The 27,811-nt window shown below is 50.9% G+C and overlaps 2 protein-coding genes across 12 annotated transcripts in view; both read left to right on the forward strand.

The window, feature by feature from the left end:
• Positions 1-27,811, forward strand: part of Hr3 (nuclear hormone receptor 3 ROR-beta) — a 117,177-nt gene that overhangs the window by 85,888 nt on the left and 3,478 nt on the right. For 4 of the 11 annotated variants that reach the window (XM_076894981.1, XM_076894987.1, XM_076894982.1 and 1 more), the window contains 7 exons: positions 14,762-14,989; positions 20,153-20,318; positions 20,597-20,820; positions 22,556-22,927; positions 24,192-24,464; positions 24,646-24,870; positions 25,715-26,053. In XM_076894981.1, coding sequence (XP_076751096.1) covers positions 14,762-14,989; positions 20,153-20,318; positions 20,597-20,820; positions 22,556-22,927; positions 24,192-24,464; positions 24,646-24,870; positions 25,715-25,974 — 1,748 coding nt within the window. In that variant the 3' untranslated portion in view covers positions 25,975-26,053. Of the gene's footprint in view, positions 1-9,211; positions 9,231-9,376; positions 9,488-13,195; positions 13,636-14,761; positions 14,990-20,152; positions 20,319-20,596; positions 20,821-22,555; positions 22,928-24,191; positions 24,465-24,645; positions 24,871-25,714; positions 26,054-27,811 lie in introns of those variants that run through there. The other 7 variants (XM_076894988.1, XM_076894989.1, XM_076894992.1 and 4 more) reach the window with 5 other exon arrangements.
• On the forward strand, positions 8,135-8,926 carry LOC143423810 (uncharacterized). Its single transcript, XM_076895392.1, is given in 1 exon segment — positions 8,135-8,926. A coding segment is annotated over 1 exon segment (777 nt). The 5' UTR covers positions 8,135-8,149.

Genomic DNA, 27,811 nt, shown 5'->3' on the forward strand with positions numbered 1-27,811 from the left:
TGATCATCGCGCCCGTCGAACTTACCCCTCGATCCTCGCGGGATACTCGCGGAGGGTGGTACCGGTTGAAAGGGGAAGGAGGAGCGGTGGACGGTGGGAAAGGGTGAAAGAGTGACGGGGAATGGCGCGAAGAACGCGCGAGCGGTGGCGAGTGCCGCGAGTAGCAGCGATGTGGGTCAACCGCGAGGCGACCGCGAGAGGCCCCGAGGGTCGCCGAGAATCGGCGAGAACGGCCGAGCGGCAATCACGTTGCGCGCATCTGGGTCACCGGCGTGCTGGCGCATGCGCTGTTCCCTCCCTCGGTCGTTCACCGTTGACCAAGTTACTAACCTTCCGACACCCGGTCGCCAGTTAGCTTCTCGTATTGACCGCTGGAAAAACGTTGACTTTTCTCGCATGAGAAACCCGTCGCAGCTTTTCGTTGCCACGCCAGAAGCGCAGACGAGCCGAGAAGCCGCTCGACCGGCCACGCCGCCGCCGTGCTTGCCCGGCAACTACGAAATGTCCCGTTCGAAACGGCGCTTAACGGTAGAGCCACCGACTACGAACGTGCACCCAAATAAACTGCGCGCACAGGTGATTCGAATGGTGTGTGAACGACAACCCGATATGTACGCATTACGAGCGAACCCAATTCGGTTTCGCTTTCCGTAAATTTCGTTCCGTTTTTATGCGCAACCGTAGTCTCCTCGCGAGAGATCCTCCCGCGCCGCATTAAGAAACGGACCCGACCGTGAGGGGACTTTCTATGAATTGTATCGGACAGAAGGGTTCATGTAGTGTTTAAATGTACGGAAACGAGTAACTAGTTGCCGGGGAATCGATCAGTGGTTCGTAGAACGAATTTTTAAAAGGCAGTCGATAGTTCGTTTCGAGTGATTACGAGATAATATCCGTTCTTCCGACGGATTTGGTAACTCCAGCGTTGAACGTTTAACCCGGTGTAGAACAAGCAACCCGGTAATAGACGTTAACTCGCGATCGAATCGACGCCGGGAGATATGGCGCGGCTATTAGTTGCCGCTTATAGGATAAGCGCGCACTCGATCGACTCCGCGGTACGTTCATAAAATCGTAGCGCTAACATGAGCTGATAACATCGTCTGACGATGCGGGAAGCATCGAATGATAGGTGGGAAGAGCGCGGCAGGCTTCTGTTCTTTTTTTTTGAAGCGTCCGCGTTTTTGAATAGTAGATGTCGCTGGGAGATACCGTTTCCGTGGGCACGATGTATACATACGTAACGCAACGATCGATTCTCTCGTAACCGAAATTAGAAACTGCCGTGGATTCTTACCGAGATCTTAACAACTTCACAACTCTACCTCGTCCGTTATCGCTCGACCAGCCTAACTAGTATTCCAAGAATTTTCGATAAAAAAGAAAACAAGAAAAGTATATTACACCGTAAAATAACAAAATCGTTTAGCCAAATTAACGAACCGTACAGATCGTTCGAACTCCGCTCGGGGAACCGTTCGAGACGCTTGATAATAGCATAGGAAAAGAAGAATACTGGATGATGGAACGTTTTAGCTAAGGAGGGCAGTATTGACGAACAGAGTCGCCGGCTAACGACGCGCGCCTGTCTTCTGGCGAATGAAAAAGTATCGAGCGATCGCAAAGCGGCACACAGGGACGCGGTTCGCGTGGTAGTCGGTGTCGTTCAGACGCGCGGATACGAATCAGCCCCGTATCCGCGGCGGTGCGCAACCGCGCGCGGGACCGACGCGTTAAGTCCGCGCGCGTAACCGGCCGCAATTATTTATCCGCGGTGCGCACGCCGTCCGCGGCAGACCGCCGCGCGCGACGAAAATATACAGGTAATGAATGGCCGGCGGTGAAACGGAAGACAATGTTTAGCCGGTTGAATCGGCCCGCCGCGTTTCCCGTTGCTATTCGCGTACGCCGCCGGCCTAAATTCAAAAATCCTACCCGCCGCGATTTTGGCACCGGTCAGCTGTGTCGATCGAGCGCCGCGCCGCGGCGCGCAGTGTGTCGCAAGCCGGCGCGTTGCCACATCTGAATTCGCTTAAGGAAACTGTAACGGTCATTCTTGTCCGCGCGGGACTTCTTCGCAGTCTCGCGTCATCGGTACACGGCCCCAAGGGCCGTTTGCATCTCTCCGTTCTCGCGTTGAACCGGGTTACGTAATCCATCGAGATCGGTCATCCTCGCGCGGACCGCATCGCTCGCCTTTTATCGCGGTTACACATTTTGTCCTGCGCGCGCGCGCGAGCCCGTTGCTCATGGAGATGCATAGGCGCAGCCAGTGGAAAGATCGGTAGCTCGGATAGATTCGATACACGTATACTAGCTACGTCTGCCCCGTTGATCGGACTCGCATTGTGTCGGATCCTCCTGACTGAGTAGTTCGGTATCTCATTTCCGGGGATCATCCCGGCGTATTCTAGAATGACAATGATAATGACGACGGTAATAGATCGTGTTCATCGCGTCGATGTAACGATGAGGCGAGCGAGATTCAGCCGATCGCTGCTCGATCATCCACATAATCTTGTGAGTAAATAACAGAATGGATACCAAGCACTTAGAATCGGTGCAAATAATTAGCATATGCCACTGCACACGCACGTTTTACTCGGTAAAATCGAGAGTGTCTCGTACGATTTATGTTCAGACAAGCCGACTGCCGTTGCACGGACAGATAGTTTTGGCAACCACTGTATATAAAACAACGGATCGATGACTCGAATGATCCGCGCATCCGGTTATCTCGCCAGAGGAAGTTGGTGCCACGTTCGATTCGGATTCCGCGAAATTTTGTTGTACTGGACGAGTAAAATCGGTAGTCGCAGCTCGCATTATCTTATCGGTGCCAAACTTTTCTCGCGTCAACTCGAACCGATTCGGTATCTCCTCGCTCAGCTACGAGCCATCCGTTCTGTTCCGCTGAAAAATTTCTCGTCGCGTTTTATTTCATTTTTTTTTCCTTTCCACCTCGCCGCCGCTGCAACGAGGCGCACGTCAAACAACCATGCTGTCTACATGCGAGATAACAAACGATAGGGAACGCGTTTTATCGGTAACCTCGATAGAATCTGGACGCGGCGCAGCCGAACGGCGGGCGATCGTTCGTCAATCGTAATCGCGACGGGCCGTCGCGCGGGGCAAAAATGCCCGATCCATTCCGCGACGGCGTTTCCGCCGTCGGCCGTCTGCGAACGGAGGGAAATATTAAAAGCGTGGCGGAACGCTCGCGCTCGTTCATAAGAACCTATCTCCATACTGATTGTTCTATAGCCTGACCTACATTCGTTTCACGCCGCTCGCGACGACCAGCGCTCGCTTCAGCGGCTGCACGCAGCGCCTATCTGCGCGGGCGGCGATGCGACGGGGAGTGCACCGCGAAAAGGAGGAATATTTGGATAAACGGAGTGCAACCGAGCTCTCGTTGCGCGAACGAACGTAAACACGCGATAAGCGCCGACGTGATGGTGCAATTCCAAAGATTACGCGAAATTTTCACTCGCCCAGTGGCGCAGGTGTATCATTGGGCGGGCGTGCAGACTCGTCTGACGAGGCGGTTCATACTACTGCGAGAGAGCGCACCCTCTTCGCCGCGTCACCCTTCGACGCAATTCAGGGAAAGTAATCCTTTCTTTTCGGAGCAAGGCGAGAGTTGCGAGGAAAAATTTGCCAACATTAGCATATTATTGCCGCGCACTATTGGTCCACCAATAGAGGAGGATATCGTAGAAGACAGCGCGAATTAATTAACGCTGTCACCCAGCCGTTTCGTCGCTACGATGTCTGACATCATTTAGCAGGGCCGCGAGGGGACAACAAACTTCGCAGCGAGTTCCTAAGTGTCATGGAAATAAACATCAACTTCGGCCGAGCAATTTGTGCCAAGTCTCCGGGCTTAACGGAGTTACGACCGATCGAAGCGGTTTCAACATCCTCTTCTCGCGTACCTCTCCCGTCGTCTCCCGTAGAAAACACGCCCCGCGATAAAACGTCCCTACGCCGGCGAGAAGTTCTGATTCACCTGGTGTAAATTTACCCGACAGCTGATCGCCTGCGTGTCCGCGATTGGCTCTCTTTCTCACTCACTCTCTCTCTCTCTCCCTCTCTCTCTTTCTCTCTCTCTCTGTCTCTCTGCCATAGCAGATCGTTCACGATTCACGAGTTCACCGTGCACCAGGTCTGGATCCGGCCGATTTTTCGCCATTTACGGCGCAGACTGCGGCCTCGAGTTATACATAAACGGGCATCGAGCGAGCGTTCTTCTTCTTCTTCGTCTTCTTTTACTTTTTCTTCTTCTGTTGCCCGCCGCGTGTAACACGCCGAATTGGCGAGTAGAGCGTAGAGGCAAAGGGAACGAAACTGAAACAGGTTTGCATTGTAAAGCGGCTTTAGAGGTTCCTGTTACGTAATGTAGCGTCTCTCAACCGGAACCTTTCAACGGAACGGAGTATCCGCGAGGATTTTTCATCGGATTACTTCGAGAAACGGCGACAGAAATACCTGCGCCCTTGATACCATCGATACCGATTGCGACATTTCGAAGTTGTCACTGAAAATACACCGTGCGCATCTTTCATGGGTTAGATTGTAGCGGCTTACTAAATGGCACCTCGTCCGTGTGCATCATCCGTTGCGTGTGTCCCGCGCGTCTTCTGTTCTACGCCGCCTCCGTTTCGAGGCGTGCTTTCGATCGGACGCGTACCACCATCGACGAGGACGTTAAACGATGGTGACGAGCGAACGAGGAGGGTGGATGAGAATCGGCGAGGAGCGGATCGTACGCTCCGATCCGAAAGAAAGTTGTATCGATCGGCAAGTGTCGAGAGCGGCCAAACGTTGCCTCTCGTATTCGTAGAATTACATAACACGGGGCGAAAATCGATCAGCATTGCCATCGTTCGTCACGGAGCGGCCCGAGGGTAGAAGAGCTGGCCGAGCTCGCTCGTTCGCACGTAACGCCGCGCGGATCGTCGCCTCGTGCATACGCGTTTCGCTCGCCGAGGGCCGCGCGACGTCGGGCGTCGGATGCGTGGCCGCGCGTCGCTTCTTCTCGCGTGTGGGTACGTGTTATTCCGAGGCACGCACGTCGGCTGGTTATCGACGACGGGGGCCGCTTATCGGCCGCGGCTATCGGGCCATTTCATCGTGTGAATTCCAAGCGCGGCGAAGCGACGAGAGCGCGCCGGTGCTCGCGCTGGAACGGCGCAAAGAGACATATCGCCGGGGCGATTATTTATTTGCGAAACGTATTTATAGAGTATTACGCGGCGCAGGTTGGCAACCTCGTGCACGGTTATGCAATAAATGAGTGAAGGAGCGAAAGGAACACGGGCGAGAGGGAGGACGAGCGAGAGGGACGCAGAGAGAGAGAGATAGAGAGGGGAAGAGAGAGAGGGAGTGAGAGACAGGGAGAGAGAGAGAGAGAGAGGAAAGGAACGGGTTGAAGTGAGTGGAGGCAGAGACAATAATACGCGGAGGAGCGAGAGGGGGTGGAAAGAGAGAGAAGAGCCGCGTGGAACGAGGATGGGGAAGACTTGTGTTGGTGGGGAGCGCAGCGCGTGTGTACGAGGGAAAGAACGAACCTCTGAAGGAGTTATTCGAAGTTAGGGGCGAGGGGGACGAAGCAAGGGATGAGAAAGAAATATGGGAGGCCAGAAGGGTGAACGGAGACAAGATGTTGTAGGTACTGGGGAAGATGTGCAAGTAAAGAGGTAATAACTTGAAAACCATCCGTGGATAGAGACGGAGGACCGAATGGAACAGCATTGGGTCCTATTTGAACGAAATGTTCCAAGTCTAATTGCATGCGCGGAATGTAATGTTTTTATTTGACTGGAAATTATTTTCAAATGATTGCGCGTCAGCTTGTTTAAGCAAGTACGTGCTTTTTCTCCAAACTGCTTCGTTACTTGCTCATGGATCGAAACAACTTTTAATCATTCTACTTTATCTTCGGATAATTGTCTCGCGCGATGAACTTTCGAATAATTTCTGGTCCCATTACGCGAGTTGGAATGGAGATACCGATTTCCTCGCAGTGACTCACGCGCGTATGTAACTATCGAAAGGTAGAGAACATCGTACACGGCTCTTATCGGGTATTTTATTTGAGAGACACGAGACGATTCATTACGTCGAATTGTTATTCGATATCTACGTTTGAACTGTGAGATGAAGTTGCGAAAGGGGTGAAGTTTCTAGAAAACGCGTCGGTGCGCGTGTTTGGGTGAAGGAGAGAAGATGACGAGGAAGGCCGACGACGATGCGTGATGATAATACCAATGAGGGAATTAATGATGGGTAAAAAAGAGTCACTTGGCCTTTTTTTTTCTGTGTACAAGCTATTGTTGTTTGACACAGGTGACAGTTGTAAAACGGAAAGTGAGAAGGCGTGTTGTATCGTATCGATCGCAGACGGTCGGTTACGTTTGAGCTCGGCGGCATCGATTGCATCGTAAGTGTCCTGATCGGGAATGAAAAATGCAATAGCGCGTGAAAAAGGACCGAGCGTTGAATCAAAATACTTTCAATGGGCAGCGGCGCGCGTTGCATTAAGTGCATTATGCTCGGGACAAAAATGAAAGTGACCTTGGCACAAATGCCTAAAGCGTACGTCGATCGTGGAATCGCATTAACGCTGAATATAAATTAAAACTGATTGTTACGCACCGTGTAGCAATCCCGTGAGATGCAATAGTTCAATTGGAAATGAAATTTGTGAAACACGAGAACTTTTCGTTCCTCCGGCGAGTCTCGTACACTGTCCACGCAACCGTAGAAAAAGTTACTCGTGCGAACATCGAATCAAGGTTACATTAAACTTGTCCTAACGACTGCACAACTTTGTGCGTTTCTACTTTTACGCGCGATAGAAGCGCGCGTTTCGTTCGACGTCGTTCACGCGTCCCTCGATCCGACGAAGACGGAAGTGATCCCCATCGAAACGCTTCGCGTCGCCCGTTAAAAAACCCATTATCCCGCTGGTCCACGAAACCAGCTGATCGCTGCTGTGCGCACGCTGGCAATCTCGGGCCACGACGCGTCGTTCCGCGCCTCGACGCGACCATTCGATCGAAGTTGAAGTCGTAAACGGCGGGAGTAAACGGAAAACCATCCGTGGTTCTTTAATTAGTTGCGGTGCGGTCGTGGCGGTCGCGGCGGCGACGCCTCTCGTCCCGAAAGACAAACTTTCCGGGGCCGCAGTTTCCGAGCAACGTCCTCGAGGGAAACACGATACGCACGTGTATTTAGGAGCCGGTGTGCCCTTAACGAGACGCGCTAATAAAGTTAACGGCGGCGCGCCGCGGCGCGCACGGGTTACGCTCGATCGGAAAGCCCGCGTCGCGCGTTCGTGATCCATCTCGTGCGTTTCCGCGAGGGCTCGGAGTTGCGCAGTCGTGGCGATCCCAGCGCAATTCGGTCCGTCGGCGCAGCTCGGTTCAAGTTGGTAGCGGTCGCGTTGCGCGGGTGGTGGGAGCTCCCCACGATACGGTGGGGTAGGGAGAGCGAAGGGTGAGGCACTCGGCCATCATCGGCGGAGGCGCGCACAGTTCAGTGACCCGACGCAGCGTCATTCGTTGGTGGGGAAGCGCGGGGAGTTCTGACATATTGTGAGATGCCAACTCGCTAACGCCGGTCCCCGAAAATCGTTTCACTCCTCACTCTCCAACTCTCTCTCTCTCTCGCTCTCTCTCTCTTTCGCTCGTGCTCTTCTAACGTTCCTTCCTTCTCTCCCTCCCACTCTTTATCCCTTCTTTTTTTCTGTTTCCCTCTTTTTTCATCACAGACTCGCCCCTATCTATCTGGCTTTACTTCTTCGGTGCCTTTTTTTTTTCCCTCGGTTACTCCCGCTCTTTCCATCCTCGTTTGACTCTTTTTTTTTCTATCTCCATCGTTATATCTCTCTCTCCCTCCCCACTTTTCTTTGTTTCTCTCTCCCGTCGCCCCTTGCCCTGCGGCGCTCGTTCGTTTTTCCATCTTCGTCCGTCTCGTAATCTCTCCGCTTTGTCCGTCTCGTTTCTTCGGGAGTGACTCCTGGTCGGTTGTGTATACGGCCGCGCGAGGTTCATCAAACCCCCGAAATATTCTGTAATAGCGTAGCGAGGCGCGCTCGCGGGCGTGTTCCTGTGCGCGTTCGTTTCCGCGAGTTTTCCCGCCTATGACAGAGCAGGAAGCGTGGTCGCGCGACGACGAACTCGGACAACGAAACGCGATACCGCGCGCGCGTCGGTCTCGCAGCGAGGCAGACACGGAACGAAAGTGGGCTGCGATCGTGGATCCGTGGCGGTGGTGTATACGCGTCGGTGCCGCGAGACTCCCGAAATTACCGCGGAGGAAGGAAACGTGGAGGCATCGCGAGGGCGACGTGTGCGACCGTGTACGTGAGTACACGTGCGCGCGCGCGCGCGCGTCGATGCGTGCGTGCGTGCCAGTGGTCCCGCCGCTCGGCCGTGGTGTACGCCGAGCCTCTGTCGTTTCTCCGCGCGCGTTACACCAGCATTTTCCTCGTTCGGCCCTCTCCGTTCTTTCTTTCTTCGCGCTGCCCATTCTCCTTTCTCCCCTTTCTCCGTCGTCACCCGTGGCCGTTGCTCCAGCACTCTGCTCGTCACCTTTGCTCGAGTGCACCGTGTTGGTGCACGGCCCGAGTCACCGTGCGGTACTTCGCGCCTCGAAATTCCTTCAGATCGACGAAACTCGTCGCGTCCACGCCACGCCGGAGAACGAAGAGGAGAAGAGCGAGTATGGTGTTACCGTCTACGCGTTACCGGGACGAGCCTGGCCCGCCGTCGAGAACGACGTCGCATTCCCGTGTGCGTGCGTGTTAAGTGCAGCCAACTAAGTGATCATCGTGGCTGGAAAGGCTCCAGGTGGAAAACGCGCGACCTCCTCTAACGTCTGTGTGTGCCCCCTCCGATATCTCTGTGCGCGTACGTGATTGCGCGTCTGTGCACGCGCGCGCGGCTTCGTACGCGTTCGCATTACGATTTACGCGAGGCGCTTGCGCGGCCGCTAGAGAAGATTCGCGCGCGCCTAACCGCGTTGTGGGAGTTTCTGTCGCGGTGAAAACGATCGGCTATTTGCGTGAACGTTGAACGCGCGTCGCTCTTACTCGGGATACGGTGTGCGCCGAAAATGATCGAGAAACGTCTCGCCACGCTGCGTGAGCCACCTCTCGCGCGGACCCTACCGCCGGCTCGACGTCTCGCACCATCTTCCAAGACGATCCGCCACGGCCTACGGTGAATCGACGTCAAAACGGACGATAAATGGGAACGAGAGATCGACGGAATCGACCGGCGAGTTACGCGTGGAACGACTCTTATCGACGTCGTTGGACGATCGATGCCACCGAGATAACGATCCGTTGATTACGCGGCACGGAGTGCGACAATTGGATATTACAACTCCGCTGGAGTTGGCCCGTGTCGACACGTTGCCGTTGCGCTACGTGCGCGCGCTTCTGCGACTCGTGTTCCTTGTTTCACTTTGTCGCATCGTAAGTTTCTCTCCATTGATATTCAGCGAGCGCGATGCCATCGGTACCCGAAGTCGTTTACGTTCCAAATTTTCACGCGCCCGGAGCGATCCGAATCCGGAGACTTTGACCACTTTCCATGGAATCCTCCTGCGCGAAACATCGCGAATTCCGTTCCCCTGATCGTTCGATTCTGGACAGCGTAGGAGACCAGCTGAATTATCGTTCTAGCCTTTCCACGACGGTCGTTAAACATTCGCCGATTTTCTCTTTTCATCGATTCAATTCACACTCCGAAGAAAGCACGCTTACGTAAGGTCGAAGAGATACGAGCGTCTTCCCTGTGTCGTCGAGAACATCTATATAATTGCTTCGTGCTACCTTCAATAACAGTCCATCGCGATACGCTTAGCGACGCGGTACGACTCGAATTGGAAATCGCGTTCTTATCAGCTGGCCTGTTCGATGGTCGGAGGTAGTCGCATTATGGGCATATGAAACAGAGCACCCGCAAAGTTACGCAGAGTTCAGGTTGGCTCGCTTGGTATTCGATTAGCTGGCAAATTAATCGTTGACTGAACTATTTCCATTCAACCCCGCAAAAAGGGTTTCGTTGTCTCGGGTTTCATCGGAATCACTCCGACGTCCGACTCGGGAACTTTTAATATTTCCGACGATGATTGCCGTACGTAACGGTCTTCTCAACCGAGTGACATTTATTTATTTCAATCGTCCCCTTTCCCTATCGCGCGTCGTAAAACTCGATGACTCGCCTCTCCCGCTTCACCCCTTTGATGGTCGACCTGGTCTTCGGAGTCCGTGATCTAATAATATTAAGGAAATACTAGTTTTCACAACCTAACAGTGGTTTACAGTTTCTTGGTGAACTATCGATACGCATGCAACGTGTTTACGTTACAATTTATACAAATTTTTATCTTCATTAGACATTCCATCGGACGCGTTATAATATCTCCACAAAAAAGTTGCTTCTTCGATTCATTCGCACAAACAAGACTAAGATCTTCCTCCCTCGGTATCTCGAACAGGATCAAAGGTGAATAGAGCAAGAAAGTGTTTTCATTTAACACCGCTTTGTAATACACGTGTTTTAATTGATAAAAATGTTTATTTTTATTGTATAATCCGTATCGACCTCGCTCGAATCTGATTACTTCCTACAAACAGACGGTTACCACTTTTTCTTACCACGGACAGGAAAAGGTTAAGGTCCCGCTTGTTCTCGATATACCTCGAAGGAAACCAGTCTAGGATGAGTGGCACAAGGAAGTGGTTCGAATTTCGTTATTTCCGGATACGTTACCGCGGTCCGCGTTCCTCTCGCTGAGCGAGATTCTAAAATCTTCGCTCGGAATCTCCCAGAAGGAGGTACGTGACGATCAGACTTCAGCTTCAAGAGTTCCGGGTGCACCACGCTCCTTCCACTATTTGCCTCTTTCTATTTACTTTGTTGCCCGTTCCCGCGTGCGCTGTCCCCGCTTGTAAAATCTTAAGTCACCCACTCGAAGGAACTCACGGGCCCATTCGTGATTAACTGGTTTCGACTTTATCGGCTAGCTAGGTAGTGGTATCTTTTCGCTGTCCAGCTCGATTTATTTATCATCCGCTCCATAGTTGAGGGGACAATGTTACGAGGTGGTTTTCATTTCGAGGGAAGCATACGTTCTTTGGGATACTCTAGCGTTCATCTCTCGCAACAACAATTTCATCGAAACTAAATACATTTCTAGTTCTTGCGCATAGTACATCGCCTTTGAAAATAATTCGCAAATCCATCCAGGGGACTCGATGGTACCGACAACTTCTGTTAATCGCTCAGTATCGGTCCGTCGTGGTTCCAAGACGTTTGTCGTTGGTAGATCGAACGATACCGGTGGTGAGCGAGTTCCGTAACTCTCGATAGGAGCAAGTGGAAAACTCTCGACGTTGTCGAAGGTACTCGTGAACCGCGCGTCCGTCCAATCGTTTCGTCGAACGAGAGGCCTGGACAGGTTCCAATGGCTGGCCCCCACGAAATCGAACCATCAAGCGTCGAACTTCTGTTTCCGCGATCTGGCGAACGTACACGCACGTACACAGAGCCACATCGCGTACCTCTTACCTCTGCCCCGTGCGTATTTGCGCACGGGATTGATTGTATGCATATCGATGGAGGACGAGGCAGGACGTCGGAAGGAGTTGCTACGGGGGGGTCAGAGCGTAGCCAGCGCACAAAGTGGGTTCGATTTCGGGAGTTCCGGGTATAGTAGCCGGGCGCTGTGCACTGTCCTCGAGGCAACGGCATGACGCACATCAAAGATGCGAGCGTGCCGGGTGACTGTACTCTGGGTTCATCGTTCTCGGTTATGTAATGTTCGACCGTATGGTGCAAGCGCCTCGACGCTGCTCGTGGCGCTAGAGTTGTCGGACGAGAGAAGCACGATATACAGACACGGGCCGCACCGAATCCTCCTCGCTCCGATACAGTAGTCTGTACCAGCGATGCACGGACACACCTTGACTCGACGCGCGTACACCTTCCACACTCGTGCACACGTGAATGCATATATTCTCACCGGGTGTGCTCGCGTGCGCGTGCACGAACAGATGTAAATGCATACACGTAGGACGTTGATGCGCCGCGTATGCACGTATAGATACGGATAGATCAGCATATATGCATATGGACGCGTACATTTGTAATATGTGTAAACACATGTTCGTATGTACGTGTAAAGAGATGCATGTGAACGTCATTCCACTAGCTTCTCTCTCTCTCTCTCTCTCTCTCTCTCTCTCTCTCTCTCTCGTTCCGACAGCCACGCTGGTCCTCTTCGTCTCCCTTCTTACTCTAGCACACCCTCTTTCTTCCGTCTCGCTTTAGCGCCCTCGCAGCCGACGATATAGACGCCGCATTACCGAGCTGAGAACGAAAATAGAGGGCAACGGGAGCCACTGCAGCACAGCCGCATTTCTTCTCTTTCACTCCGTCCCATCGCGTCCGCTTTTTCCACCTTCCCGTCGCGTTTCTCCTCGTTTTCCACGCGTTCCCCGATCCCGATGTCGCGGGAGCGGGGCAAGGCAGGCTGGCGAACCGAGCCCCCGGGGTGGATTATTTTGATTGGTAACGGGCGCTAGATCGTCCGTCGGGGCACACCGTGGGCGGAGAAGAAGCTTGCCTCGTTGATCGATCAGTGAAACGTTACGGCTCTCTCTCACTCCCTCTCTCTCTGCTCGTGACGAGATTTTGTCGCGCGCATTTCCATGCCTGATGGCGGCGCGCGATGAGCAAGCCACGATTGATTTAGGGGTTGGTTCTCGCAGGGATTCGGGGTGTATTCTTGGTCGAAATCCAGGTTAGAAGGCGTATAAATAGCCGCGGTTGGATATTATTTCCGGGACCGTTGACGCGAAGATTTTCATGCTCTCGGCCCTCTCGTCCCTTTGTTACCGTCCTCTATCGAGTCTCGTGTCCCTTTTGGCTATCGCGCGATCTCAAACTTCAGACGCCGGTGAAACAGTAGTTTCTAAGAATAGCTTGGTCTCGCAGTGTTTTGAGCGAAGTGTCTCGTTAGCGGTACCGTGAGATATGTACACGCATTCGAGGAGCCAGACTCTCGGAGATCGTGCCCGTGCAGTTTCATCGGCCGAGCCAGAATCGGTCGCGCGCCGGCGATAATTTCCCTCGGAAAAACTGTCCGCGCGGTCTCAGAATCGGGCACCCATGGCGTCTCGTTTGACAAACGATCTCGCGATCGACCGGACAACGTCTTGAGTCGAGTCGCGCGAGACTTCATGACCGAGTTGCGGCCGACACCCGATTCGCCGATTGTTTTCACGGACGACAGAGTGACGAGTTGTGAAAAGTTGCCACAAGTTGGCGAACGATAACGGCCAGTGCGATGGGAACTGTTGCGCGTGAACGATGGACGGTTAAAGGGAACGAAGTTTGCGTTCGAGTAACAGCGGTTAGTGGATTTTAAATGAAACACCGTAGCGTGGAACGTAAATGGAGGGAAGTCTCTCAACGTTCGGTGGGCCAAGTTGGGGGGCGGATAGCACGAGTCCTCAGCCACCGGAAACCACGAGAACCAGGGTGCCAGCGCAAACTCCGAGTCCGGAGAACACCCTTTTGGACGATCGTAGGCTCCAGGTCAATTCTATACGAGGTACACGTGGACACAGAAAAGAAAGAAATAAAAAGAAAACTTAACCATTTGTTTCGTCCGTACCGTTTGCACCGGGTAAACGGAGCATAATTTTAACTTGCTCGCCCGACAGACAACGATCTCTTTTACAGACGATTTCGCCGATGGGAGCGCGAGCACTTCCGGGATACGCAATTGCAATTTGCAGAAACACTTGTGCATGAAAGACGTCTTTCTGCTTGATCGTGTTTGCGGCCCGAAGTGGCTGCGTTTCTTTCCAGCCTTGATTTTCCAGCAGAAACGCCGGCCACGTTTATCGGCCGGTTATCGCGGCACATTAAAGTGATACGGAATCTCTGGCGAGGCTCTCTGGCAGATAGCTCGTGATGCATTTAAACGGTTTGCCGCGGTTGCATCGCGATAGAACCCCGCGTCGTCTAGTATTGTCTCCGAATCGAAAGGTTATCCATAAATATACTATGCGAGACCGACCGACGGTGTGATGAACTTCGACGCGCCAGGAATAAAATGGCCGCGATATAAATCCGCGTATGAAACAAGCCAGACAATTCGTTGCCTCCTGTTTTATATCGCGCATTAATGGGGAAACGATGCGACGGTGAACAATCGTCCGAATTACCGGGGACATTTCGGGTGATCGACAATACGGATAAAACACAGTAGCGAGCGACGCCATTCAGAGAAATCGAAATTTCGAAAGTAAGAACGGAATAATGAAATTTATCGAGTACGTATCGATTCTCTATGGAACCTCTGGTTATACACGCCTCATAAATATTGAAATTAAAATTTTTCATGGAATTACGTCCGATACAATCTCTCGAAAATCATGGAAACGAACGTCGAACTTTGCCAATAACGTCGCACGAAAATACCATGAACTTTTTACCGTCCAGAATAATAGGACATTACGAAAAAAAAAAAAAAAAGAAAATCGCAACCTCCAGTCGATAGCTGCGAGTCTATCGTGGCAGGAGAAACGAAAGCGATCGTGGCACGCGTGCAACATGCAGCGAGAGTGCACGCGTCCCAGTCTAAATTGTCGTAGAATATCGGTACCGGAATCGGCGCGTGATCGAACGGAACGGTGGATTTAAAGTATCTCCTTTCTTCTTTATGTTCACAGCCCAGATCGAAATAATCCCGTGCAAGGTGTGCGGCGACAAGAGCAGCGGCGTTCATTACGGCGTGATCACCTGCGAGGGCTGCAAAGGCTTCTTCAGGCGGTCCCAGTCGTCGGTCGTCAACTATCAATGTCCACGGAACAAGAATTGCGTGGTCGACCGTGTAAACAGAAACCGGTGCCAGTACTGTCGGTTGCAAAAGTGCCTACGCCTCGGCATGTCCAGAGATGGTGAGTGCATATCGTTGATTCCGAGCCTCCGTTTTCTCGGAGAACCTCAAGGTTGCCGGAGGCTTGCGTTAGTTTAGCGTCTCTAACGAGCGGTCCGTGTAACAACTCAGCCGCTCGGTGAACGATGTCAGTCCGCGAGCAATTGATCGATTGCCTCCTTTTTGTTTTTTTTCTTCCCTTTTTTCTTCTCGTTTCAACGAATATCGCTCCAATTTGCAGATTTATTCAAAAGAGCGTATCAACGCGATTGTTCCCCCGTGGAAAGCGGAGATTGGCTTTTCAAGCGGATTTTCGAGATAATCGCGAGAAAGCGTACGATTTTATAACGCGGCTCTGCGGTTAAGGAACGGGAAGAAAGAAACGCATGTAACGAGAAGGAACGAACCATACGATAATGCGAGTGTCGCGGCTAGGAGTACCAGCAACGATGCAACGAATCGCGAGAGCCGATATGAAAAAGGAATTTCTTTGTTTCGAGCATTATCGCGCGTTAAATTACACGGCACGTGAACGTGTTCGTTCTGCACGGTGGCGCGTATGTGCCTTCTGCACCATCGATTGACTCGATATTCAGCTTTTTTTTTTTTACTTCTCGTGGTCTAATCGGTATCGTGAATCATATTCACGAAACGATAAACGCGCATATTTATACGGCTTATATTCCAATACGTATCAGTTCGTGTTACCAACACAAGTACACGTCCTGTAAAAAAATCATCCGTGTTTGCACACGAGGAAGTACCGCACAGGGCGTTTCAGAGGTTGATGAAAAAGTTGTCAAACTAAAAAAAAACCAATTTCATCGCATTACACGAAAGAGTATCGAAAACGTACTCGGCCAAGAGCCAACTCACGAACAGATGCAAGTGTCGCGACGCTTCATAGGGGACGTTCCACCGATTACATCCATTTTGATCGATCAATTTGCCAAATTTCCATACGAGCTTATTACCATGACGACGTCACTTGTAAACATTCGATTCATAACGCCACAGAGGCAGACAGAAGAACCGAGAGAGAGAGAGAGAGAGAGAGGGAGAGAGGGAGTGTGTGCTCGTCAAATCAGATACACGGGGATAGCAGCGTCCACGCGTGCTGCTCGGGGTGTACGACCCTTTATCGGAGGCCGTCCAGCCCTCCTCTCGACCCGTGCCTCCTCTACGTCCCGCCACCCCCGCTTGCTCCCCGTTCTCCATTCCTCGCTCTTTCATTCTCCTTTCGATGCAGCTAGGCGGCCTCTTACCGCGTTGCTGCACCTTATCGGAGCCCGGGTACGCGAGATGTCTCGAACACGTTAACGACATTCACGCGCGAACGTTTCAGCCCGGCTTTCCCAACGACGGACGTGGCAGGTACTTCCCTTTTCGATGTCCACGTGGTCGGGTACGCTCGGCTTTATCGTGGACATCGGAACGAAGTTGACGGTAATGCTCTAGGAATGCGATCGTGCCGCGATAGAACGGCCAAAGTCGAGGGGGTACCTTTCTTATCGCGACGGTTCGATTAGTCGGCGGTGTTCCATCGAACCAGACGCGGCTGAGGTGTACACAAGATTTATGGCGATCATTGAAATTGCTGGCGCGCAGCAATAAAGCATTTGCACTCCGCGCGATCGCGGGTACCGTCGAGCGGGGAACGATCGTGAAATATAAAATTCGCGTAGGTCGGGAAACTTTCGTCGGAGCAATATAAACGCGTGATTAGTGTTAAAAGGGGGATTCACGACTGGTTGGCGGCGGGCACGTCCACGCGCGTTGAAGTGTTCCATAGAGGCTGTTTCGGCGGTTCGGTTTTTCTGAGTGCTCGTAAAGTTTTTTAATGAACACTCGCGGTGTTTTCAGGTTTCCATCGTCAGATAAAAAGCAGCCGTGCTCGATAAGTAGCAGCCGAAAAGCAGGACATTGCGGTCGAGCTTAAATGGAACCGCAACTGTTTTTGATACGGGGGAACGTACCTCGCTTTTAGTGCAGCTACGTATTAATCTCGCGCTCCAATGGGTTCGCGTCCACGACACGTATCGCTTCTTTCGAATCAGCGACGGGTTTGCGCGTGTTCTTCGAATGTATTCTCGGTAGGATACGCGATAAGATTCAATGGAAGCCGCTAGAAGCATCGATGACGACAGAATCCGAGATAGAACGTAGATTAGAAATTTCGAAACGCGTATCCTATCAATCGCGCAAGCTGGCGCGAGCCAACGTCGTTTGCGAATGCTCGATAAGGGTACAATCGATCCGCTTTCTGTCTGCTCGCGACGCTGCTTATCCGAGAACATCCTCCCTTAATCGATGGATTAAGACGGCATTTCTCGAGGAATCGATCTCAAATTTCTCCGCTCTAATCAGCCGTTCATCTTCATCGACAAAATTTATGAATGTACACGGTAAATTCCCGTTTAACGCTCGGGACAGTCTCTCGTTTAAGAGTTACCGTTCCATCCCCGCCATTCGAGGATATCCAGTTGGATTTAGTTAAGCGTGTAATGGAACGTGCAAACGACTTTTTAAACGGTCGTGACCGAGTAGGTTTCGAGGAAAGTCTATTTGCCAAGACCGTTAGCTATCTCCCTCGAATTCTATATTATCAAAACGCGATCGCTCTTCTAACGCTGGCGTAATTCCTTTTTAAGCATTGCTTACGAACGACTGTATCCACGGCCAAGCAGGCGCGATTTAAACGGTAGCTGAGACACCCATTCGAGCACCCTCGTTCGAACGGTGCTTAAGGGAGGCGCCCGTTCAAATACACATAACTCGCTCGAGCAGCAACGCATTAATTACATTCGTCGAAGAATTTCAACGACTCTTGCCCCGATATCACAGGCGCGGAGAGGCCAACCCCCAGACTCGGCATTCCCACACGTCAAATTTCAAACCTGTCTACCCACAGCCCCCCTGCCAGCCCCCCTTGCCCACAGCGCGCTGTCAAAAACCGAAACGTCGAACACCTCGACGACCGAACGGCCTGTCGAGGAGGTCATTGACGTCCCGGTTCGTCGAATCGGAGCGCGAGAGGTGCGCCGGCGGTCGCGCGCCTCGTGGTCCCCGCGACCGCCGCTGGAATCCCAGAAACGTTGCGGAAACAGAGCGGGCGCAACGAGAGCAAATCCCCGGCGTCGTAGATCAGGCGTGATAATCGCGTCGCTTCTCACGAGCCGGCGTCCGGGAGTATTTGCGCCGGTTGATAAGGAGCCGTCCTCTCGTCGGTGGCGCGCGCGGTCCCCCTCGCACACGCTCTCAACCGAGGAGTGTGCACATCGTGTGCTACCGGTGGCGCGCGCATACTCTTCCTGTTGTCATCTTTCTCGGCCTCCTTCTCTCTCTCGCGGCGTCGTCACACGGTTCCCTGTCTCCGTCGCGTAGCCACGATCCGCTGTTCGCTCTCCCGTTCCCTCGTACGTGCCGTTCGGTCGATCACCCTCCGTTTCTACCTCTCCGTCCAGTCGGAGGCTTCTCTCTCTCTCGGTTCCCTCCGCGCGCGCGATCCTGATAGCGGTTCAGCTGCCAGCTGACGTCGTCACGCGTCTCTCTCTCTCTCTTTCTCTTTCTCTCTCTCCCTATTTTCTCTCTCTTTCCAACCCCCCTGCCTCTGCCGCTGGCGAACGATCGCCTCCTCCTCGTCGCGCCTCCGACACCCAATACCCGTTTTGGCGTTGGTCCGCCGATGGCGTCGCGCGTGTTGACGTTCTCACGCGACCGAGGCGTCGCGAGGCTGCATCGAAATGCATTTCGAGCAACGCGAGCGGTAGCGCCAGGTCGTTCGCGGCGCCAGGCTACGTTTTCGGCCGCGCGAACAGGGTGGTCGATGGTTCAGGCCTGCAAAGAGGGATGTTCGATCGCGCGTCGATGAAGGTTCGATCGATCAGACTGGTATGTTGGGATCGTGGTCGAATTTTCTTGATCGATTCTCATCTTCTTCTTCGATACTTGCGAAATGGATATTTAAAATGGATTTATTTTGTAGATCGTCTGATCGGTTCTTATGAATTCGAATAACATCCGTGTGTGTGTGTCTTGAGGTTGAATTGCTCCGAGGACACTCACAATTATACCTATTTTTAACAGTTCGAAATCCCTACACGAGGGTAACGAAAGCACTCAAACGGAGTAGATGGGTGGCTGTTAAAACGAGCCACGCTGTTCTTTTAAAGCGTCGTATCTGGTCGATTATAGCCCTCTTCCTCTCGAAACGTTACGCGTTCGATCCACGATCTCCGGCTCCGAAACCGCAGGGACGAGAACCGGAGTCGTCGAGAACGGCCGAATGAATTACCAGTTTATTACCAGCCCCTGCCATAATTGACAACGAGAGAAATATTCTGTCGCTAATCAATTTGCATGGTTCTCGCGGTCTCGCACGCATCAGAGAGAGAGAGAGAGAGTCGGGTACAAGTCGCACGGAGGTCGAGTGTGTCCCCGTACCCGGAAGGGAGATCGATTTTCGAGGCAATCAAAAGTCGCGGCAACAATAGCTCGTTGAAAGAGGCGGGCCCCGGCTGAACTCGCGCGAATGAACTTGAGAAACTGGAGAACACGGAGGAAAAAGGAAGACGAACGATTCAGGTTCTAGCGGTTGTTGAACGCTCACGTGGTCGTGGTGTATCGCGCGCGTGCTCGCGAGCGCCCGCCTCCCGTGCGAGTGTTCGCCACGCGGTGACGTCACTCGGATAGGTGGGTGCATCTCAGCCGGCGATAACGACGAAGAAGTCCGGGAGATGCAAAGAACTTCCGCGTTCTTCGAATCAGAACGTTTCTTTGGAGCGTCGACAAGGCGGCCGCCTTTATAAGAGGCCGCGCGCGGGTTCGCGCTTCGATCTTCATTAAAGTCGCTCCTTCGAAGTTCGTTGGGTTCGATGCTGGTCAGTTAACCCGCACGCAACTATCAATTCACGCGGACGACGTATTATAAAGACGAGAGTCGAAATGCCTGTTAAAAACCATCGTCGAACGGCTGTGCTCTCGATCGTTCCACTGTTTTCACGGATTGACGATCAAGCAAATTGCAAATAGGATGTAGATTAATTCGGATGCAACTACTTTGTATCGAAAGAGCGATTCAGGTTTTGAACTATTCTCAATGCTGTTACGTTAACGATGGATTTAAGTAGATTTTTCTAGCACGAATATAAAAACATGTGATACATTGGTATGGTTCTGGTTGCAGCCGTTAAATTCGGGCGCATGTCGAAGAAGCAGCGGGAGAAGGTCGAGGACGAAGTTAGGTTCCACAAGGCACAAATGAGAGCGGCCTCCGAGACAGCGCCCGACAGCAGTGTGTTTGAACATCAGACCCCAAGCAGTTCGGATCAACATCACCCTTACAACGGCGGGTGAGTGATTCTGATCTAATTTCTGTCGTGCAAACGTCATTCATCAATTATAACAGTAAAGTCTTTAATGAAGACACATGTCGCGTTGATGTGACTTTCATTTGTTGAGCTTTATCGTCAAATGCGCGCTGTATAAATAATTTTCTAACTCCCTCGCGATATCCCCGCCAGAAATATAACGAATACACAATTGTTATGTCATAAGTTTCGAAGAGAGTTTGCGATTGTACAGAAAGTACGGCAGATCTTCAGTCTCGTTCTCGTTTTGTTGCTCGCAGGTACGCGTATAGTGGTGAATACGCTTCTCCCGGCCCCGGCACGGGTGGGTCGGGTTATTACAATCATCAAGCGATGACGAACTACGAGCTTAGCGCCGATTACGTCGACAGCACGACGACCTACGATCCACGACCGACGCAGACGCAGGTCGCGGACACTGTCGCCCCTGATACGCCCTCCGCTGTCACCGCGACTGGGGTATTACCCAGCGTGGTCACCACCGGTGAGTACTCTCCACTAAAATCCTGTTACTCTACTTTATCTCTATCCCCGAGGAATACGTAAGCTAGCTAAGGGGTTGCTTTCCATTCTCCTCCTTTCGCTCTCGACCAAGATTCGAGGAAAGCTTGATCTACCTGTAAGAATAGAGGGACTGAGACTGCGCTGAAATTATAAGTCTGCAAGAAACAGAGAGATCCTGCGCTTAGTACATTTCGCGTTCGTGTTTACCGAAAAACTTGAAACGTGTCTTGATTGAAACGAAATGAGCTTCGCGTCTGACTAAAGCCAGATATACCACTTGACAAACGGATCTCTTGTATCGTCCGTTTAAATCGTACGCGTGTCCTGCTCGCTTTTAATCTGTTCGTTTCCCAGGACCGCCTGTTAACGCCCGGATTGTCGCACGCGAAAAGAATCCGAAACTTGGACTTTAAATTGTTAATAAGTACTAGACACTTCCACCCGTATCCACTTGACAAGTTCCTCCCGATTTTCCGCGATAAAGTAAAACGTGCAGGTTAAATTTTATGTTTCGAGGTAAAGGACGCTTAGATATTTTATTCCCAACATCGCGTACGGGACGTTAATGAAACGTGGAAACCTCCCACGGTGTACACTTTCAATTTTGATCGAACGCGACGCGAGTCTGCTCGAGTGGCAGTCGTGGCTGAGGCCTGAGCCAAGCCGAGAGTTTATAGTTCCATTGAAGTTTATTGTTAACGAAAGAGCGGTAACAAGATGTCAATCGATGAACAAGCAGCGGCAAGTAGTACTGGTCCCTTTCAGTAGCACGCGGCTGATACAATTACCGTGTTTATCACTGCCAGTTGACTGCACGGCGCATTCGGTGAATAATATTGATACTGCGGCACGAAGTAACGTTGCAGTTATAAAGATACGATTCAGTTAATGTTTGAAAAGCGTCGCGATATTGCAATAAACGTTGCTTCAAATCAAACACTTCTATAAAAATGTTCGAACAGCCGTGATTCCTATTCTGTCCTGCTTAGCGTAATTGTCTCGAACGACAGTTTAAATACCCGCGGAAACGGACGGTATTAAGTAACAGACGTGAACGTAAAACAGCTGAAAATTAACAAAGCGAGACACTTTGGCTAAAGAGGGCAATATCGATGCATGTAACTAATTGTTTCGTACAAGAGATTCTTCATCCCCTAACACCAAAACGATCTAAATCCTTTCGCAAATCTGTACCGTTCTACTTTCCACTATAACCAGTGCTCACACTAACGCACACGTTATTAGAAAGAACGACAATGTTGAAATTCTACGTCCACACCTAAAAACTGCATCGATCGCGTTCTACGTACAAACCCACCCTCGCAAGACCGTATTCATCCGTTCTGCCTTTAAATCCTCCACGAAATCCCTAGTCATCCCGGCGAACCAACAAACCCCACCCAGACTTCCGTTCAGCCAAATGCCTGAAAATCTACTGTGTACACGGTTGAAACGCGTGGCAAGCGTGAATTCTCTTGTCGCTGGTAGTAGAAACGTTGAGACGGGAGGAAAAGATCGCGATAAAGGGAGAGTTAGAGTGAGAGAGAGAGAGAGAGAGAGAATGAGAGAGAGAGAGTATGTGACGTAATAAAGGAAAGGATAGGAAAGAGGAAAAGGATGGAGAGGATTCGTATAAGAGAACGACGGAGAATGTAGTTAAGAGGAGTGCAAGCAACATATGGAGACCGAGTGAACTTTGACTTTTCGCGTACCAGGGAAGTCGCTGTCTGCCTCGACGACCGGAAGCAGCACGGGGGGTAGTGGTGGAGGTAGTAGCGGCGGCGGAGGCGGCGGTGGTGGCGGTGGTGGCGGTGGTAACGGTGGTGGATCCGGTGGTGGTGGTGGCTCGGGTAGCGGAGGGAGCGGTTCTGGCACCGGCGGTGGCGCGGCCGCCGGTGGCGGTTCCCTGAGCGGTGGTGGAATCGTTGCTGTCAAGCAAGAGACCACCGTCGAGCTGGCCAGCTTGGGCCACGGCTCGTACACGATGGTCGACTCGACGACCTTTCTGAGCGGTCAGCAACAGAGGGTCAGCAATCCATCCGAGGACGACGAAGTGCCGAGTCTGCCCAGTATGTCCCATGCGAGATGTGAGGTTACGTTTGTGTCCCTTTGCATGGGCATGCATCGCGCTTTTTTTCTTTCGTTTTCTCTCTTTCATTACCTTTGTTCATGTTTTTTTTTCTATTTTTTTCTGTTTTTTTTTTCTTTCGTTTCACTTCATTTTCTTTTTTTCGCTTCGCGAATTGAACTGATCGGTGTCGTTCACGTTTTTGTTTGTTCTTTATTTTATTCACGGCGATGGGAGAGGACGTTTTTCGTGTACACATGATGGGGGCTGTGTGATTGTGCAAGGAGGAAGGTACTGGTGAATGCGATGTCCAAGACTATCGACGAGATTAGTCGTTGGGCGGGGTATGCGGTTAGACGCAGATAAGTTTGCTCGAGGCTTTGACTTTGCTGGTACCTCGCGCCAAGAGGGATATTATGGTTCTCAAAATGTGAAAATGTAATGTTCCGTCCCGTGTGTACTTTAGTTCGAGTTTATTTTCATCTTACTTTTATTTCCACCTCCCCCGTTTTCTATTCTGATAATTGTAATCGTAACGTGTAGGCCCTCTGTCTACTTGCCCATACGAGAGTATCGAGTACACTGTTACATTTTCAAATTCGAGTACATTGTCGCACTTTTGAGTTTCGTAACGGCTCTCATATTCGTCTTATAGATAAATTCACATGCAATTCCGGGAGCGGAGACAAAGGTAAATAGCAGGATCTATTTGATCAGTGTTCCCAAAGTTGTAGACAACGGAGGAAGGGTAAAGAGCGGCTGGCAGTAGCTGATTCTGAAGTTGTCGAGGGGGAATTGAATGAAAGGGTTTGAATTTCTCGGCGGCGCATTCGTCGCTTAAACTTCCCCGACTCGAAAGCCCAAGTGAAATGGCTTCGGTAACTGTAGCGATAACGTAGTTGGAAACTGCGGTAATTATAGAAATTTATAACGGACTCGACGATAGGCTTTCGATGGTCCACGTTGGCCCGCGTGATCTTAACCTGGAAAACGTGCTCTCTCATTACGCGCCATCGTTGCGAGGAACAGCAACAGCTGCATAAATCGACTAACTACAGTGTTTATTTTTCTCTTAACTGTCTGTCGCTTATACATATACATATATTGATTGATGCTATACGTGTTAAAAATTTGCCGATACATTCTCAGTGTTATATTTGTTAACGGATAATCGTTTTGAATAAGTAGAACATAATATATCGTTGGTTACACGTTCGTGTATTTCGTTAGCGTAATCGTTAAAGAGTAACATTTCAACCCGACATCCTGATGAATTTTCGTAGATCCGGCACAGATCAGCGAGTTGCTCTCAAAAACGATAGCGGATGCACACGCAAGAACGTGTCTGCTGTCGACGGAACAGATCCAGGAGGCTTTCCGGAAGCCGCACGACCTCTCCAGATTGATCTACTACAAGAACATGGCGCACGAGCAGCTCTGGCTCGAGTGCGCCCAAAAACTAACCACCGTTATCCAGCAGATCATCGAGTTCGCCAAGATGGTCCCTGGATTCATGAAGCTCTCGCAGGACGACCAGATTGTTCTATTAAAGGCTGGTGAGTAATCTGAATCTAAATTTGTAAGTGGACGATGTCGGAATATGGGCTGACATTAGCGTTATTTAAAAGGAGACAACCTTGCATGCTATTTCGTTAGAAAAAGAATTGTTTATAATATCGACTAGTTTCATTTACGTTTTTCAAAAAATGATTGTCTGACGCTGACGGTGTTTTCCAGGTTCCTTCGAGTTGGCTGTGCTACGTATGAGCAGGTACCTCGATCTCCAGCAGAACTGTGTCCTCTACGGTGACACCATGTTGCCACAGGACGCGTTTTACACGACGGACACGGCGGAAATGAAGCTTGTTTCTTGCGTGTTTGAGTTGGCCAGGAGTATTGCCGAATTGAAGCTTACGGAAACAGAGCTGGCTCTTTACAGTGCTGCGGTTCTTCTCAGTCCCGGTTAGTAACGTTCTCCACCCTCTTACCACCACTGTTCGAGCCATTTTTCTAAATTACGCAACGGTTCAAAACTATTCCCACTCGTTGTTAGTCAAAGCTGTACGTTAGTCGCGGATAGAATACGTCATAAAATGTTTCCGTACATGAAAAGAGAAATGGAGAACAGTAACGTCTTGTTAGAGAGTATACATTCAAGTATGGCCTTTGGCTTTTTCACTTGCTGGAATCAAAAGAATTCATTTGTTTCGTGCTCGAGTAGCTTCGACTATGGTAATTGATCCGATAGTGACACAGAGAGAAAGAGAGAGAGAGAGAGAGAGAGAGAGAGAGAGAGCAAAATTGAAATCATCGCGTCTAGTTAACCTCAAAATTTATGAAGTTGGAAACACTCGTAACATCATCGATATACTAAAAATACGTAGAAAGTTCTCTGTCTTTTTTTCCTCAAGTTTGCACGATTCTTTTCTGAGAACGCACTAAAGACGGAACTAAAAATAAAGAAATAATCACGCGCCTGTCCCAAGTTCCCGCACTTTTCCTCTCCCGTGACACCTGACTCACGCTCCAGAATTATCCAGCGAACACTGTTCTCCAATTAACCCGTATCAATCGGTCCTATTCCGTCGCGGGCGTCCCTCCGCGACAATTAATCGCCGCTTATAAATACCCGTTCGACGGAAGCATCCCGTTCTCCCTTCCGTCGTCTCCCGTCCCGTCTCTGTTTTCCTTCTCACCACCGGCTTCTCACCACTAAAAGGAACGAGGAGGAGCCCGCGAGCCCGGTAAACATCCCCGCGCGAGCACACCGCGGCTAGAAATAAACAGAATCCAAAAATAATTTCAGATCGGCCGGGGCTGAAAGGGCTCGCGGAAATCACGAGACTGTCGCAGGCGGTGATCAGGGCGCTGAGGTCGGAGCTGGATCGTAACCACGTGTCGCCCATAAAGGGCGACGTGACCGTGTGCGACGCGATCCTCGCGAAGATCACCCAGTTGAGGGAGATCTCGCTGCTGCACATGGACGCCCTGGCGAAGTTCAAACGGTCCCAGCCGCACCTCGAGTTCCCGGCCCTCCACAAAGAGCTTTTCAGCGTCGACAGCTGAACGATCGACGCGGCGCAGGGCGTCCCGACGCTGACGAACAAAGCGGTACGCGAGTAGCGCCGGGCCTTGCTCTGTCAAGGTGAGTTCCACCGTCCGGAAAGAGAAAAGAGAGAAAGAGAGAGAGAGAGAGAGAGAGAGCGAGAGGGAGAGGTAGAGAAAGAGAGAGAGAGAGAGGGAGAGAGAGAGAGAGACAAAGAGAAAGGAAAGAAAAATGCGAAAGAACGAACGAAATGATCGGGGGTGAAGGCGACGCGTGTCGATGACGACGACGTGTTGATGCGAGCTCGCGCTACCTAGGAAGTGTCGCTCTAGCGTAAGTCGATGGCGCGTTCCTTTTCGGGGTTCAATCGTCGCGCGTCGAGGCAAAGCGTCGAAGGGTTCAGAGAACGTGGTGCGAGTAGAGTTACCTGCACGGAACGAAGCCGTTTTGTGAATATCTTGAAGATGTTTCGAAGTGGTAGCGAACGTTCGATGAGTCGTCTGCGGTTTACATCATTGCGACGTCTCGAAGATGTACAATATGGGGGGTGGTTTTTTAACGACATTTCGAACTTACGTCCTTGATACGTCTGAAAGATGTATCAAATTAATGGGTTAACGACATGTCACCTTTAATGTCTTTAAGGTGTTCAGATTACGTCCGTTCAAGGCGTAGAACATACGGAGTAAAAATAGAGTACTACATAGCAAAGTGGACGTCTGAGAGACGTCCTGTGCCGAGTGGGGATGGGACAAGCTTGTCGCTTGTCCTTGTTCTTCGTTTGCTTGGTATTTTGTTGTTTTTCTGCTCGTTCGTTCGAGATCAACGTGCAGCTTCTGTGCGAGTATCGTCTCGAAGGTATCGAGAAGAAAACGGCTACCATTTTCGTGTTTTTTTTTCTTTTTTTTTTTTTCTTTTTTAATCGTACTACTGTTTGTTTTCCTAGCTTTAAACGCGGGGAATGTTCAAGGACATGAAAGCTGCTATATAGTTAGACGACGTTTAATTTATACGAACAATTTCAAGTTGTTTTATTTAATTCCAACTCTCGTAGAGTAATTGTTAGATTTCCTTCTTCTGTTCGGGGGTAGTTTAACGTAAAGCAACCAGAGACATCGTTGTATGCTTAAGTACAAAGGGGATTCACGCGTATTTCGTTGAAACAAATGGGAGGGGTGGGGGCGTTTCCTATTTTTTTCGCTCGTCGCTTGCACGATCTTCTTTCAAGCCCTTCGATCCAGCCAGTGAGAATTCTGATCATCTCGAATCGATTCGTAGCCGCGATCGAACGAAACGCGACTCGAAGACGAACGTGCACGCCGGTTGTTGTGGTCACGCAGCGTTGTATTTTAAGTAGAAGCAAGAGGATCCTCCTTCGGTTTGGTCCGCGTTGACGACGATGTACGACGATGTACGACGATAGAGCATGCCCTCGATTTCGTAACCGAGATAACGGAATAACTTTAATCTTATCTTGTAAGACCTGCATATAACTCGATCTTACGATTGCCCAAACAACCGACTTCGTCTGGAGCACGTTATGTCTCGGTTCTTCGAATTACACGCAAGCGGATCCAGCATTAAAATGTCGCCACTTCGAGCGGGAAACAAGTAACTGCGGTTCGCTAGATCACTAGCGATCGTTGTAAATTTTCTTCGTTTATCCTTTTCACTTTCGTTCGTCGTTATGGATATACATATATATAGAAAGGGAGAGTGTGTATCTGTGTGTGTATGTGTGTGCGAGAGAGAGAGAGAGGGAGAGAGAGAGAAAGAGAGCAACAAAGGAGCACGCAACTTGTATTTTTTCGGTCAGAAACTACGTAGTACTGTTACGATTATTATTATTTTATAATT

This window comes from Xylocopa sonorina, chromosome 5, assembly GCF_050948175.1.
Source record: "Xylocopa sonorina isolate GNS202 chromosome 5, iyXylSono1_principal, whole genome shotgun sequence".
Taxonomy (NCBI): Eukaryota; Metazoa; Arthropoda; class Insecta; order Hymenoptera; family Apidae; genus Xylocopa; species Xylocopa sonorina.